Source organism: Nyctereutes procyonoides, unplaced genomic scaffold (genome assembly GCF_905146905.1).
Source record: "Nyctereutes procyonoides isolate TBG_1078 unplaced genomic scaffold, NYPRO_anot_genome, whole genome shotgun sequence".
Taxonomy (NCBI): Eukaryota; Metazoa; Chordata; class Mammalia; order Carnivora; family Canidae; genus Nyctereutes; species Nyctereutes procyonoides.
Genome location: NW_026575020.1, coordinates 44,457,647 through 44,473,369, shown reverse-complemented (window position 1 = coordinate 44,473,369; position 15,723 = coordinate 44,457,647). Strand labels below are relative to the sequence as shown.

The following is a 15,723-nucleotide window of genomic DNA, read 5'->3' as shown; positions in this document are numbered from 1 at the left end:
GTAACTTTAAGTATTTGACTAAATATTAAGTAAATTTATTATTCCAACTCCAGAATAAATTGCCTTTCTTTTGTTATTCCATCATCACCATTATGAACATAGAGCTTTTCATACCATTTCTTCATCCCAAATATAAGAAGATGTATTGTGCTTTCTTATTCATTTATATGGTGCTTATTCCTCATTATCATTATCTAGTCATAGCCAAGAGAAGTCTCCTTAATGTAAGTCAGTCACTTTATATTCATTTGCTGTTTTGAAAACTCAGAAGAAATACCTGTATATTAACTTAATATGATATTACATAGCCTTTAAATTTTATAATTTTTAAGTCCATGGGAGTATGTTTTTGATTAGTAGGTGAGGAGAGGAGAAGCAGAATATGACACTATGCATATTATATGTAATTATAATGACATACATCCATTTGCACCAAGAATATAGAAATAGCATTGTTAAGAATATAGGGTTGGGGCAGCCCGAGTGGCGCAGCGGTTTAGCACCGCCTTCAGCCCAGGGCATGATCCTGGAGACCCGGGATCAAGTCCCACGTCGAGCTCCCTGCATGGAGCCTGCTTCTCCCTCTGTCTGTGACTCTGCCTCTCTCTCTGTGTCTCACGAATAAATAAATAAAATCTTAAAAAAAAAAAAAGAATATAGGGTTTAGAATCATAAAGGAAGGATCTGATCAGAATCCTTATTAGCTATATAACTTTGGGCAACTTACTTAACTTTTAACTCAGTTTCCTTATTTGAAATATGAGTGGTAATAGTACCTATCTCCTTGTTTCCTTCTAGGATTAAATGAGATAATTCACATAAAGAATTTAACAACATGATTGACACACACGTAATTAGCCACTCTAAGTAAAGATGAGCTGCTAAATCTATACTGTAATGATGGATTTAAGGATACAGTTTCTTTTTTTCCCTTTGTTGAAGTTCTGTTTGATTGATTGATTGATTGATTTGGATATATTGTTTTTACTTATAAAAGTGATTTGTCTAAAATGCTTTGACGATTTTTTTTATCATGATTGATAGTTTTTGCCTTCTCTGACACCACCAGTGTTTCTCTTTAGTTTATTAAAATGCCAGATTCCATAACCTACCCTTTTATTAGTTGAACTAATTAGCCAAACGTTTATATCCCTAAAATTATACTTTATTTTCTATTTCCAGGTATGGTTTAGGAATGATTTATTACAAACAAGAAAAATTCAGCCTTGCAGAAATGCATTTCCAGAAAGCACTTGATATCAACCCTCAAAGTTCAGTTTTACTTTGCCACATTGGAGTAGTAAGTAGCTTTCTAAATATTTTTCAGTGAATCTCCCTTTTGAAATGCGTTTGTTACTGACTTGATTGCTGTGGTGAAAATTAGGGCTTTTTGTTTGTTTATATTCTTGGAACAATATCATGGATTATTTTTTAGCCAAAAATACCACCTTTTGCCTTTACATAAAGAGAAATCACTGGAGTACCCTTATTCCTTGGACAAGTCCATTTCTCTGAGCTTCTTTTTTGTAAATGACAAGTAATACCACCTTGCCTACCTCATAGGTTTGTTGTAAGACTCACATGAGATACTTCATGTTTTGAACACACTTTTTTCCATGTTAATATTTGGCTCCTAAATTCAATAATTAATATTTCAAGACAAATGGTTCCCTATGTTTTAGCCACTGAGTAATACAGGTATGTCAACACTAATTAAAATTCTTAAAGGGCAGTGTGGATCACCATTTTCCTTTTTAAAGAAACTGGTTTTTTTACATGTAAAATAAAGTTACCAATTTAAACCTTGATACATTTTATAAAAACAAGAGGTAATGTTGTAATAAAACAATAGTAGTTTTGTCAGTTTTGTCATATACTGTTTGTTAACTCTGTACAATAAAATACTTTGTTCATACTACACTTATTCAATGTGACTAATAGTTACTCCAGACATTTCAGGGATCTTCCTGGGACTACCATAGACTTATTGATGAGATGGAGAGACATTTACAATCATAATGTGCCATGAAAACTTAAAAACATTGCTTCTAGTAGGAGATAATGTTCATATTATTTGACTTGCTTTTAGATACTGAACAGCTGAGTTACCAGGATGGAAAGTGGAAAGCATTCTCAGAGTGCATGAACACTGTTGTTCACACCCTTCTTCAGAACACACTAAGCTCTAAACTTGTTTGACACATTTCTCTTCATATATAACAAGCAACAGCACCCAATAAAAGCCTGAGAAGAAATGCTGGTGTATAAACACTGCAACTATTCCTGAAGAAAGAAGTATGGGGGATAGGGGCGCCTGGGTGTTTCAGTTGGTTAGGCATCTGCGTCTGCCTTCTGCTCAGGTCATAGATCTCGGGGTCCTGGGATCAAGCCCTACATCGGGCTCCCTGCTCAGCGGGGAGCCTGCTCCTCCCTCTTCCTCTCTCTGATGATCCCTCTGCTTGTGCTCTCTCTCTCTCTGTCAAATAAATAAATAAAATCTTTTTTAAAAAAAGTACAGGGATATACTCCAAAGCCTCCCAGTTCCATGATCTGTACAGTATAGATTGCATAATCACACACATGTATATACACATATGTGTGTATAGATGTACCTGTGAGAATATATTAAGATGACAGTGAAGTCTAGCCACGAGCAATTTACAGGTTCAATATACTTTTTACACTTTGCTTGAAGGAAAATTTCAGTATTTTAGTCTTTTAGTAGGCTTTATATATACCACACTTTTGAAATCTGAAAGGTATTGAAATAATTTTTCTCCAACATTTTTGCAATAAAAGAGACAAAATTCCCCAAATACTTGTATCGTCTGTCTGCATGATCTGTTTGATCTGAGAACCACTAATCACAAAAACCAACTAGATGAAATAACTAGAAAAATGATGAAGACAAAGAAGATTACCAATTTGATGAACTTAACACAGATTTTACATAATGTAAATGATCAAGAGTTGCAACTCTGTCATCTAAAAAACTCCACTGGGGCGCCTGGGTGGCTCAATCAGTTAAATGTCTGCTTTCTGCTCAGGTCATGAACCCAGTGTCCTGGGATCTAGCCCTGTATTGGTCTCCCTGCTCCGCAGGGAACCTGTTTCTCCCTCTCTCTCTGCCCCTCCCCCCGCTTGTGCGTTCTCTCTCTCTCTCTCTCAAATTTAAAAAAAACATCCATTACTGATTATTTTGGTGCTGCAGATAGAATAGCATGTGGTGAAAAATACCAGGTTTTGGCTCATCAGGTGACACTTGATGGAAAGGTGTAGTTACATGGTGGATTGGGAAGGAGCAACTGCGTCCTGACTGTAGGATTAACATGTTCACTGCACTCTCATTTTCTTTTCTTTTTTTAAGATTTTACTTATTTACTTGAGAGCGAGAGAGCATGAATGGATAGGGAGAGACAGAGGAGGAGGGAGAAACAGACTCCCCAATGAGCAGGGAACCTGAGAATGCAGAGCTCCATCCCAGGACCCTGGGATCATGATCTGAGCCAAAGGCAGATGCTTAACCAGCTGAGCCACCCAGGCATTCCACACACACACTTTTTTTTTTTTTTAAGAAAAGGTCAAAATAAAAATCACGAAGAGAGGGGATACTAGTCTTGACATGTACCTGTCAATATTATGAATATTGTCATGAAAATCCATCTTTTAAAAATTAGAGCAGAAACTTAATGTTAAGATTTGTAGAATATTTCTAGGATATTAAAAATGATTCAAATCCATGCATGGTGTTAAGACGATTTTTCTAATTACTCCATTGAGTTAGTTTTTGGATCACTGTTTTTATGTTTATTTTAAGTGTTAGATAATTAGTCATACTTCAGTAGGAGAAAAAGTATGTTTGCTTTTTGAAATCACATTTTATGGTACTGGAAGTTCTTGTTCTTGCCTCTTACCAGTCTCCTCCCTCTCCCCCCTCACCTTCACTTCTTCTCAGCAAGCTTGGCTTTTGTGAGAATGGGCATACAATGTGAGGAGATTATGTGAGTTGGGAATTTCATTGCATTTTGGAAGAAGAATTGTAGTTCTTTATAACTTTTTTAAGTTGCCGTGGTAACTTTTTACGGTTAGGTACTATGCAAAATATATCAACAAAAATTTTTTCTGCATCACTTAAGCAAATCAAACAAGTACCTCTTGATACCTTTTAGTGAAGTTGGACATCTTTTAAAGTAGGTTTTCTTCTAAAGTGATCATGGAACAGATTGTTAAAATGTTGTGTGGTTCATTTAAAGAACTTTTCAAGTAATAGAATATGCTTTTCTCTGTTAGAGAACTAATGTTTAGGATTTCAATCCAGTGGGCAGAATATTTGGCCACATGTAGTAATAACCTTCTGCAAAGATTGTCATATAGATGAATTTAAGAACTAGATTTTGGCAGTACCTACTCACATTTGTGTTGTAGTGAGTGGTATTTGTTCAAGTTCCACAGCACCATCCATGCACTATACTTTCTTTTTAATATACAGTTTGTCTGAGGAGGAACACAGCATGGCATTAGCTAGACACATAAATGAATAGTGATGCTTGGGGTTATGTGGGTTTTTTTTAAGTTATTTAAAATATTTACTTCCCCATATACAGATCAGTGGTTTTCAAATATATAAAACAGAAGGATTATTTTTAAAATAAATTCCTAAAACAAGTAGAAATGTAATTGTTTTGAGTGAAATAGGACTTGGTAAGGCTTTAGAGACAAATCCTCTAGTGTTCCTTTGAATATAGTTTTGAAAAGCCTAATATTTAGAGGACCATAATAAACATAGTGAAATGTATTATCTACCTAAATAGTACAGATTTTCTTGTGAGGGGAAAACCATGGTTTTTCTTGCCTTTTAGACTTAAAGTTAGTAAATATCTGCTCTAAAGATAAAATAATCAAGGGCACCTGGGTGGCTCAGTGGTTGAGCATCTGCCTTTGGCTCAGGTCATGATCCAGGGGTCCTAGGATAGAGTTCCACATTGGGCTTCCTGCAGGGAGGCTGCTTTCCCTCTGCCTATGTCTCTGCCTCTCTCTTTCGTGAATAAATAAATAAAATCTTAAAAATAAAGATAAAGCTATCATTATGAATACATAATGGTAGATTGGGTGCCACAGGACCTAGCTTCTGATCTCAAAGCAAGGTATTTCACATTCTGGGCTTGTAATTTTCTTATCTCAAAAGTGAAGCAGGTGAACTAGAATTGGAAGAGATTTTATTTCATTTATTTTTTTATTGGAAGAGATTTTAGAGATAATCTATTAATAGTCCAGTAATCAAGTATTAAGTCCACTTAACTCTGTGGAAAACCCACTTAGACCATACAACTTTAGTCATTTTATTATCTTTTTTTTTTTAAAGTAATCTGTGTGTCCAACATGGGGCTTGAACTCATGACCCCAGGATCAAGAGTTGCACTGCACCCTCTACTAACTGAGCCAGCCAGATAATAGTGTTATTTATGTTGGTTTTGAGTCACAGTATTTGGTTCTCACCTTTCTTCATAAATATCTAAAGGAAATATTAATATGATCTTTATTTCTTATAGGTTCAGCATGCACTGAAAAAATCAGAGAAGGCTTTGGATACCCTAAACAAAGCCATTGTTATTGATCCCAAGAACCCTCTATGCAAATTTCACAGAGCCTCAGTTTTATTTGCAAATGAAAAATATAAGGTAAGATATATATTTTAATGGGTTTTGACATTTTATTGTTTAAGTTTTGCCCCTTCTTTTAATAAACCAAAAGTTATATTTTTTCATCTCTGATAGTTCATTTTTCCCATTTTTAGAAGTTATACAGTAAGAAATTTTCTTTTGTGATTTTATTTCTTTATGAAATACTGACAGGTAAGATGAGTGTGTGGGTATTTAGGAATATGTGTTATCCTGCATAAAGACTCCATATATAAAAGGCAGTTTTTCCATCAGGGATTTCTCTTAAAGGTAAGACCTAAACCATCCTCTTGGGATCAAAATATATGAACGGATGGCAAGTGAATGTGTGTGCATTATTCAGATATTTACCAAGTACTATTACATATCGGGGACTAGGAATATAGTGGCAAGCAAAGCAATCACATTTCCTGCCTTTGAAGAACTTCCCATCCAGTACTCTTCTAGAGGAGCAACAAACGTTAATCAAATAATCACAAAAATAATCCATATGGAGTACATAAAGGAAAAGTATAGTGAATTATGAAAGCTTATAACAAGGATACTTGGTCTCATCTGATGTGTTTCTCTCTTTATCTATCACTCTGTTTTCCAAATTGTGGAGCTGTAGCATGAAAAAAAATTGAGAAAGAAAAAAAGCATAAAGTAACATGGGATTTTTGTCATTTACTCTGTCATATACCATGAATCCAAAGTTTTCATTTAAAGTTCAGGTTTCTTTTATAATAAATTTAGGCTGTTCTAAAAAGAGTAAAAACTTACCAAATAAGAAAACTCCAAAATTTAAGTGCACAGAAAATGTTGGGCCAAATAATCCATTTCAGTAGACTCCCTAGAAGTCGGTTCTTCCAGTACACATTGACATTTGGTGAAATTGAAAAATACAAAACCAATGATAAACTCCTAATATTTCCAGCCTAATAAAGATTTATAAGGGATCAACCATCTAATTTTTTCTTTGTCATTTATTCAGTAATTCCCCTAATCTTACTCTGTTTTTCCTTATCAAGAAGTGGATATCTAGTCCTGCTGTTTTTGTTCTTCTGTAAAAGCTACTTTTAAATCTAATAAACACTTTTAAACTTTTAACTTGTTCTTTGAGGTACTATCATTGTAATTTATCATTTGTATTCATGTTTTTGCTTCATCATTTGTTTTCGTGTTTTTGCTTCATTGTATGTCTTTAGATTTGTGGTCAGATTCTTCAGTTGAAGCATTTTATTCATTTTATTATTTTTAGAGCCATTTTAATACCAACATGCCTATCAGGTATGCCATATAAATCAGCCCTGTACTTGGTTCAAGAAGCCCAAATTCTAATCTGACCGACCATTGAAGCTATAATGGTCACAGCCATTTTTGAGTACCAGCTTAAGGTTTGGCTAAATAATAAGGCCTACTTTGATGCATGGGTATATCCAACATACCTCTATTAAAATAAAAAAGGGGCATGAGGAAAAGTTACTGGTTACTTCTGAAATATCTTGGCTTGAAAAATGAAAAGCAAGTAATGACAACCTCTCCGTGGCAAAAGCATTGTTAAATATCACCCTATTTAATGTGCTGCACTGATATCACATAAGTCTTAAGTCTTTTTAAGGCAAAAATGAAAATTCTGATATTATGGTAGAAACTGTTTCTCAATGAGTCTCGATAATCTAATTAAAAAATTAGATTATCGGGGTGGAGAGGTATGAAAGATGCATGAATTGTTATAACAATTACAACAGGAAGTCATTGAAAGAAAACCTATCAGTTCTGAACTCTGTGTGGTGAGCAGAGAAGGATTGGGGTGCTTGTCCCGATTAAAGCAGTGGTTCTCAAAGAATGGTCTGGTAACTTCTGAGAGTCCCCAAAAATCCTTTCAAGGAGTCCACAAGGTCAAAACTATTTTCATAATATCTAGATGTTATTTTCCTTTTTCACTCTTATTCTCTTATTCTTTCACTCTTATTCTCTCACTCTTATTCTCTCAGTGTACAGTGGAATTTTCCAAAAGCTACATGATATAACAGATTGAATGTAGAAGCAGATAAAGAGTCCAGCTGTTTTCTTTTAACCAGAGATTTGCAAAAATGCTAAGCAATGCCACTATTCTTACTGACTTATTGTTCTGAAAAGGCTATTTTTCATTAAAAAGATATTATCTGGGATCCCTGGGTGGTGCAGCGGTTTGGCGCCTGCCTTTGGCCCAGGGCGCGATCCTGGAGACCCGGGATCGAATCCCACGTCGGGCTCTCGGTGCATGGAGCCTGCTTCTCCCTCTGCCTGTGTCTCTGCCTCTCTCTCTCTCTCTCTCTCTCTCTCTCTCTCTGTGACTATCATAAATTTTAAAAAAAATTAAAAAAAAGATATTATCTATGTTAACATGTAATGGGTTTATTGTTTTTCTTAAATTAATGGATAATTTTTTTAACTTTTCAAGTTTAAATTTCTGATATGGTAGTTTTTTTTGTTGTTGTTGTTTTGTTTTTTTATGGTAAGAATTGATAGCTATGACCCACATTAACAAAAACTCTTTGGGTTCCTTAATAAGCTTTAAGAGTGTAAAGAGATCTGGAGCCCAACAAGTGTGAAAATTGCTTCTTGGCAGTATTAAAATTAGTTTCGGGCTTCTTCATTGTGATACAGTCTTCATCAGTCCCTGTCAGTAATATGTGACAGTTGTTAACAGTGATCGTAAGTAAATAATATCCAGGACCACCGATCTTTTATCTTGATTCTTTATTCCATGTATATTTTACAATACTTAATAGTATGGAAGGAAAAGAGTACAGTCTACCTTGTAGAATTATATATAAATCTTCCATTCCCAGACAAGCAGATGTGATTCTCAGACCCATTCAGCCCAGCAGTGGTTTGAATTTATTTCTCTTAGGTTGCCAGCAATTAGGAAGATGATGAAGTGTTAAGCATGCACCAGAGCCCCCTACATATTTGTATAAAAATACAGCATTTTAAACAAATGCACTATCCAAGAAAGTGTGTGTGGGTGTGTGTGCTTGCCTTTACTCTTCTTTTTTATTATAGAAAATTTCAGACGTCATTATACTGTGATAATGAATCCATGGAACCTACTACCCAGCTGCTTTCACACTACTTCTCACAAAAAAGATTTTTGTAAATCTTTTATTTTAGATAATGCCAATAAAAAATTTTCAAAAGCCAAGAAATTACATTTGACCTTAGGTCAAAGGAGGGTCAGTGGGAATGTATTAAACTTTTTTTTAGAACTGTGTAATAAGATTGGTTCCTTATTCTTTAGAGAACCCTTCTTAGAGAAATAAAACTAGTCTTATACCAATCAATGAATAAATCCCTTTCTGTTACCTAAATGCTATAATCCTCTGGTACCTTTACTAGCCCACAATTTTTGATCACTGCTTTATTCATTATATCTTTGTGGGTGTTTTTTGTGAAAGTAATAGGCTTGTTACAAAATATTCAAATAATATGAAAGTATAAAAAAAATACAAAGTTGAATGTGCTGCATAAGGGGACCCTCCAGGGAGGAGCATTGTTAACAACTCAAAACATACTTCTCTAGCTCTTTTTCTCATTATTTATATATTTTTAATTGTACCTAACAAAGTAGGCTACACTGTTGTGGTAGGCAGGGTAATGACCCCTCAGAGATGTTCATGCCCTAATCCTGAGTACTTATGAATATGTTACCTTACACAGAAGATACTTTGCAGATGTAATTAAGGATATAGACCTTGGGTTGGGGAAGAGTGTCCTACGTTATTCAGGTAGGCCCAGTCTAATCACATGAATCTTAAAAGTGGGGGGTCTTTCCCAGCTATAGTCAGAACCAGCATAAGAAGGACTCAACCCACCTTTGTTGCCTTCCAAGATGGAGGAAGGAGGCTACAAGCCAAAAAATGTGGGCATCCTCTAGATGCCAAGAAAGGCAGGGAAACAGATACCCCCCAGAAAGGAAAGCACTTTGATTTTAGTCCAGTGAAACTCATATTGGACTTCTGATGCATAGACTATAAGATAAAAAAATTTGTTTCAAGCCATCAAAATTGTGGTAATTTTTTATGACAGAATAGGAAACCAGTACAACTGCACATGCTATTCTGTAATTTGCGTTTTTTTCGCTTTAACACTTGTGGATAAATATTTGATAATTATCTTTTTTAAAAAAAACTTTACATTGAATTTTGTTTTACTACAAAGAGATATAGAGAAGAAAAGTAGAGAACCTCTGTGAACATTATAGAAAAATAAAGCATGATATTTATGTTAGAAAATTCAAAAAATAGAGAAAGCTACCAAGGAAAAGATAAAACATCCTTCCTCCCCCTTTACTTCAATCATCCCCTGCCCAAAAGTAAGCTGTATACATGAGGCATATATTTGTTGATTTCTGCCAGAAAAAAAAATTTATATATATGCTCACATAAATGTATTTATAAAATATTTATGGGAATACCCACATAACTATTTGTATATGTGTGGTATATATGTTTTGTTACAAGAGAAATAGTATTATTGCACACACTCTTTTACATCTTGCTGTTGCTTTTTTTTTTTTCCAAACATACAGTTGAGCGCCTACAGACCTAGTATTCCGTAGAGGATGAACCATAATTTATTTAGTTAGGCTTTGATTAGACACAACTTGATTGCATCTATTGATTTGCAGTAACATGTTGGGTTGAATATTCTTAAAAAGATGATTTAGTGAACTTTTTTGAATATATCCCTGGGACAAATGCCTAGTGGCCGAATTGCTGAATCAATGGTTACATGCAGTTTTTAACTTAATAGATAATGCTAAATTGTCCTCACAAACAGATTATATCACTCTACAATTCCACCTTCGGTGGTGGGAATACCTGATTCACTTATGGTAACTTAATGTAACATCGAGCTATTTTTATTTTTGTCCATTTGCTGGGTGAAAAGTGGACAATATCTCATTTGGGGAGCCAGTTTTATTTTCGATCATAATGTCCTTTTAAATATAAATCTATTTCTCTATCTTTTCTCTCAATTTCCCCAACCTATTAGCAATGGTCAAAAGATTTCTAGACAGTTTTGATTTAATTCAGAGGATTAAATTTTAGACTCTAAATCATTAGTTAAAATGGCAGGTGGTATTCAAAGCTTAGGGCTTACATCAGGGAGGTTTATTAACAGAACTTTAGAACTGTTTTGTTCTGCAACTTAGTTTTCAGAGCACTTTGTTATTTTAAATACAGTGGTGACCAAAGCAAGCATTGTCACCCACATGTGTGTGTTCTCAGTGTACTCTGGTGAATTCCTGCCATTTCTTATTTATTGTCATAAGTATTTTCATGCATTTTATCTTAATCTACAGGATTAACACAATAAGGAAGTGCATTGGTTAAGATGTAGTAAACTTTAGTTACAATGATTTGGGAAATCAAATAACACTTGCTTAGTTAGAACTTTGTAAAATTTTGCTACTCTGTTTTTCTTTGCTTTTTTCAGTCTGCTTTACAAGAACTTGAAGAATTGAAACAAATTGTTCCCAAAGAATCCCTCGTTTACTTCTTAATAGGAAAGGTAAAGATTGGGGCCATGGTCCTAAACTGTGACTTTCATAATGAATATTAACTTCTGAAGAAGAAATATAAAAACATATTGTGCAACATCTATTGAGCAAATTCAACTAGAGCTCCAGACTAAATGCTCTGGGAATAAAGAATGGATTTAGTTAAAACATTTAAGAAGAGGATATCCTGATAAAGGAGCAAGAACACACACCCCATAATCCTAAACATACTATGGTTTTGGAAGTGTATTAGCACTTGCAGCCAATGGCAGTCATTAATTCATAACTGAGACTACATCTTTGAAACCGCTTAGTTTCCAATTATCAATAAAATTTGTAGGCATCCCCCAAAAGAAAATTAGTGGCTTTGTGTTATCTTAATTAGAAGAACTGGCTTCCAAGATTTCCAAGGCCAGACGAGTCAGGACTTTACAGACTTGGCCCCTAGATGCCAACTGGTTAGGGTAGCTGAGAACAGTGGACGGGGGTTGGAGTTGATATAACAGCCTTTAAAATCAGTGTATATAAATGCTAATCAGGCAGCTTATAGTCCATTTCTTTCAATTGTCGTTGATCCAGTCAGAGTATGATTTATTGGATGCTCACTATCAGAGAGACAAGAGGCAAGGAATTCTGAAAATATCTGAATATATTAAAAGGAACTCAGAAGGTAGTCTGAGTTTTTCTATAGAATGAAAATGCCCTACTCATCATCATCAGAATGGGTTTACAGCATGTAAATCAGAAGCCTACTTAAATTATTAATGTTTAGAATTTTTTAATTGAAGCTCACAACTTAATGAAAAATGTAGTGCTGCTGTTTATTTTTAGGTTTACAAGAAGTTAGGTCAAACGCACCTCGCCCTGATGAATTTCTCTTGGGCTATGGATTTAGATCCTAAAGGAGCCAATAACCAGATTAAAGAGGCAATTGATAAGCGCTACCTTCCAGATGATGAGGAGCCAATAACCCAAGAAGAACAGATCAGTGAGTATCATCCGTAAGAATCAGGTTTGTATGTGTATTTAACCAGAGAGCTAATAAAACATCACTTCAGAGTTAGGCAAAGGGGAACAGATATTTCTTTATGATACAGAATAAACATGGAAATTTTCTCCATTATTGAATATTCAGAAATCTACCTTTTGCATAAGGATTTGTGGGCTGCATTTTAATTTTCTTTTTCTAACGATGGTGTATTCTTACTACTAAATGGAATTTTAGAGAAATTAAATGGACAGTATATTAACAAAGTGCATGTGGAGTCAGGTAACTAGTCTCCGTTTTGGATATAATTTGCTATGTGACTTTGACAAATCAGTTGCAGGTTTTTACCTGGACCTCAGTTTAAGTTAAAATATGTAACTAATGTCTGCTTTACTGCTTCATAAGAATGCAGGGTGGGATGGGAGGGATGATGGATGTGACATTGTAAGTGCTAAGTGAATGAATCATGTGTGCACATTTTAAAGTATTGATAGATCTGCAGTAGTTACTATTCAAATTCTGTAAAGCTCTGGCAAATTCAAAATCCAAAAATATGGCTAATATGTATAAACTGAAGGGTGAAGAAAAGAGGAGGGAACAAGAAAGTGGTTTAAGGCAGTAGTAAATACTCTATATGTAAATTGACTGTATATCTTTATTAAGATTTTAAAAAATTAGAATGGCCATAACTCTGGGGAGGGGCAGAGGGAGAGAATCTTGAAGCAGCCTCCCTGAGGTGTATGGAGCCCTACATGGGGCTTGATCCCAGGAACCGTAAGATCATGACCTGAGCTGAAACCAAGAGTCAAATGCTCAACTTACTGAGCCACCCAGGCGCCTCTAACTTGAATGTATATCTTAAAATAACTAGTGAGAACTAAGTCCTAACATAATATATTTTTTAATATATTTTTTAAAGATTTATTTATTTTTAGAGAGCAAGGGGCAGAGGGAGAGAGAATCTTAGGCAGACTCCACACCTAGCATAGAGCCCAACCTGGGGCTCTATCTTATGATCCTGAGATCACAATCTGAATCAAAACCAAGAGTCGGTCATTCAACTGACTGTACCACCCAGGTGCTCCTAATAAGAGAATTAAGAAACTTCTGATGATGCCTTTGTTCCAGAAAACTTGGTGAAAGGCTTAAAATTAAAATCATAGTTCCTATAATCCCAATATCCCTTTTTAAATTGAAGATTAGGGCAGCCCCGGTGGCGCAGCGGTTTAGCGCCGCCTGCAGCCTAGGGCGTGATCCTGGAGACCCTGGATCGAGTCCCACGTCAGGTTCCCTGCATGGAGCCTGCTTCTCCCTCTCTCTGTGTCTCTGCCCCCCATCTGAATAAATAAATAAATATTAAAAAAATAAACTGAAGATTATATTTCTGTGGACTAGCAGGAACTATTATATTGCTAAAGTGGAGTCAACAGTTATAGGGTATGTCAGTCTTTTTTGTAATGTCTTGAACTAGTTTTATTTTTTTCTTGTTTTTTGTTTTTTGTTTTATTTTTTATTGGTCTTCAATTTGCCAACATATAGAATAATACCCAGTGCTCATCCCATCAAGTGCCACCCTCAGTGCCCGTCATTCAGTCACCCCCACCCCCCACCCACCTCCCTTTCCACCACCCCTAGTTCGTTTCCCAGAATTAGGAGTCTCTCATGTTGAACTAGTTTTAATTCCTAGGTTAGGAATAAGGAATTCACTACGGAGAGGCAGCTTTACAAGTTAAAACTCTTAAAGGTTAAATGCAATAAACTAATCTTCTCAGACATGCTGTAAAATAAGGAGCCTGAATTGCATTTTATTGAAGGATATCAAGATTTTTAAGGGCCTTGATTTAAGATCTCCTCTCTCTGCACAGAATAGTTTTCCTTACATGTTTTCATGAACCAACAAGAAATATTTATCAGACACCTTACTGTAGACTTTTCTTTTATTTTTAAAGTGGGAACAGATGAATCCCAGGAGAGCAGCATGACAGATGCAGACGACACACAACTTCATGCAGCTGAAAGCGATGAATTTTAACTTCTGGAAATCAGACTTTTGCAACTGGATGTGTGACTAGTGCTGACATGTTTCTTGTCCCTCCATATACTGAGTCTTCACTCTTGAGCCGGCAGTGTCATCATCCATCACTTCTACCATGAGTGTGCCACTTTCATTGGACCCTGACTGTACACAGAATGAAAGGCAGTGCAATATTTAGCTGCTAACAAGACTGGCTCTTTCACCAGTATGAATGACAATTTAGGGGGGTAGGATGGGGAACTTTCTTTTCTTTTTTTTTTTTTTTCTTTAATCTCCCTTTGTTGGAAAGCTATCATGGAAGGAAGAGTTATGTTTTATCTTGAAGGAACCATTAGATACGGAAAATAGTGATGAACCAGAATTTCTTGGTCGTTTTTCCAAAACTTTGTTTTTATTTGGTTCTGTTCCCAATTAACAGAGTGACTGACCTTCATTTCTAGGTTCTTCAAGAATGGTGTTAGCAAGTGCCAGATGGAACAATAAAAGACATTGCCTATAACAGAGTAACTTGATTGCCAAGGAATGTAAATTACCTTAAACTTGCAGTGTCTCCCATAAACAAATGTAATGGGCACATTGGGGACTCCTGTGTAGGAATCAAATATCCCTCCATACAGTGTACACTTATTCTTGGCAAGAATGCTTTAATGTCTAACCAAGAATTTTAATTTATTCATCTTGCTTCAAAGTGTTGATCATTGTCTCGGTATTGCAAACTTTAAAGTTGTCCCTTTACCATATTGCCTCTTCTCTTTGAGCTCTGTGGGATCACCTTTAAACATTCAGAGATGATAGAGTGCCCACTGAAAAGCCAAAACAAGGCCCTTAATAAACATCTAAGTTCATCATAAGAATCAAAATGAGAACACTAAAGTGGAGAGACTTTAAGAGATCATGATAGCGAAAGCCTTAATACAATCAGAATTGTACCATAACCTTGAATCTATATTTGTTCAAGAAAGTATCCCTTTGACTTATCTAAGTGTTGAAGCAGGGTGCAAGAATGTGTAGTTACCTCTGGTTGAGGTCATTTCCATTCTTTTCAGCTCTCTGCTTCAAATTCTTTTCAGTAGTGTGAGTCACCAAAACGTTTACCAGGAGTGATTGGGTTTAGGATATTAGAAATTTTTAGCTGCAAAAAAACAAAAAACCCATTCTTATGAAGGAGATGAATTCTCTCCTGAATTTATCATAGTACAGGTTGGTGTTTTTGGGGAATGGCCACAATTTTAAAGATCTAATTATGCATAATAAAATGGGAATTATTGGAATTTCACAATAACAGATTTAAAGTCTTAAATTGTGTATCTCCTTTATTGTAATGTATTGAAATTTTTAGAGAAACTTTAGTTGTTAACATTTTTTTAAGTGCCAATGTCAGAATATAACAAATTATAGTTTCTTATGAATGACAGGCCTATGGTTATTATTTTGGATTATTTGATGAAGGACAAATTTATCTACTGGTTACCTGTACTTGTTAGTCAAGTTG

At 35.2% G+C, this 15,723-nt stretch overlaps 1 protein-coding gene across 12 annotated transcripts in view; it reads left to right on the top strand.

The window, feature by feature from the left end:
- The window catches only part of CDC27 (cell division cycle 27), a 69,742-nt gene extending 54,839 nt beyond the window's left edge, over positions 1 to 14,903 (top strand). For 6 of the 12 annotated variants that reach the window (XM_055329136.1, XM_055329086.1, XM_055329077.1 and 3 more), the window contains 5 exons: positions 1,183 to 1,300; positions 5,550 to 5,678; positions 11,145 to 11,219; positions 12,040 to 12,196; positions 14,146 to 14,903. In XM_055329136.1, coding sequence (XP_055185111.1) covers positions 1,183 to 1,300; positions 5,550 to 5,678; positions 11,145 to 11,219; positions 12,040 to 12,196; positions 14,146 to 14,228 — 562 coding nt within the window. In that variant the 3' untranslated portion in view covers positions 14,229 to 14,903. Of the gene's footprint in view, positions 1 to 1,182; positions 1,301 to 5,549; positions 5,679 to 11,144; positions 11,220 to 12,039; positions 12,221 to 14,145 lie in introns of all 12 variants that reach the window. The other 6 variants (XM_055329163.1, XM_055329146.1, XM_055329128.1 and 3 more) reach the window with 3 other exon arrangements.
- The last annotated feature ends 820 nt before the right edge of the window (positions 14,904 to 15,723 follow it).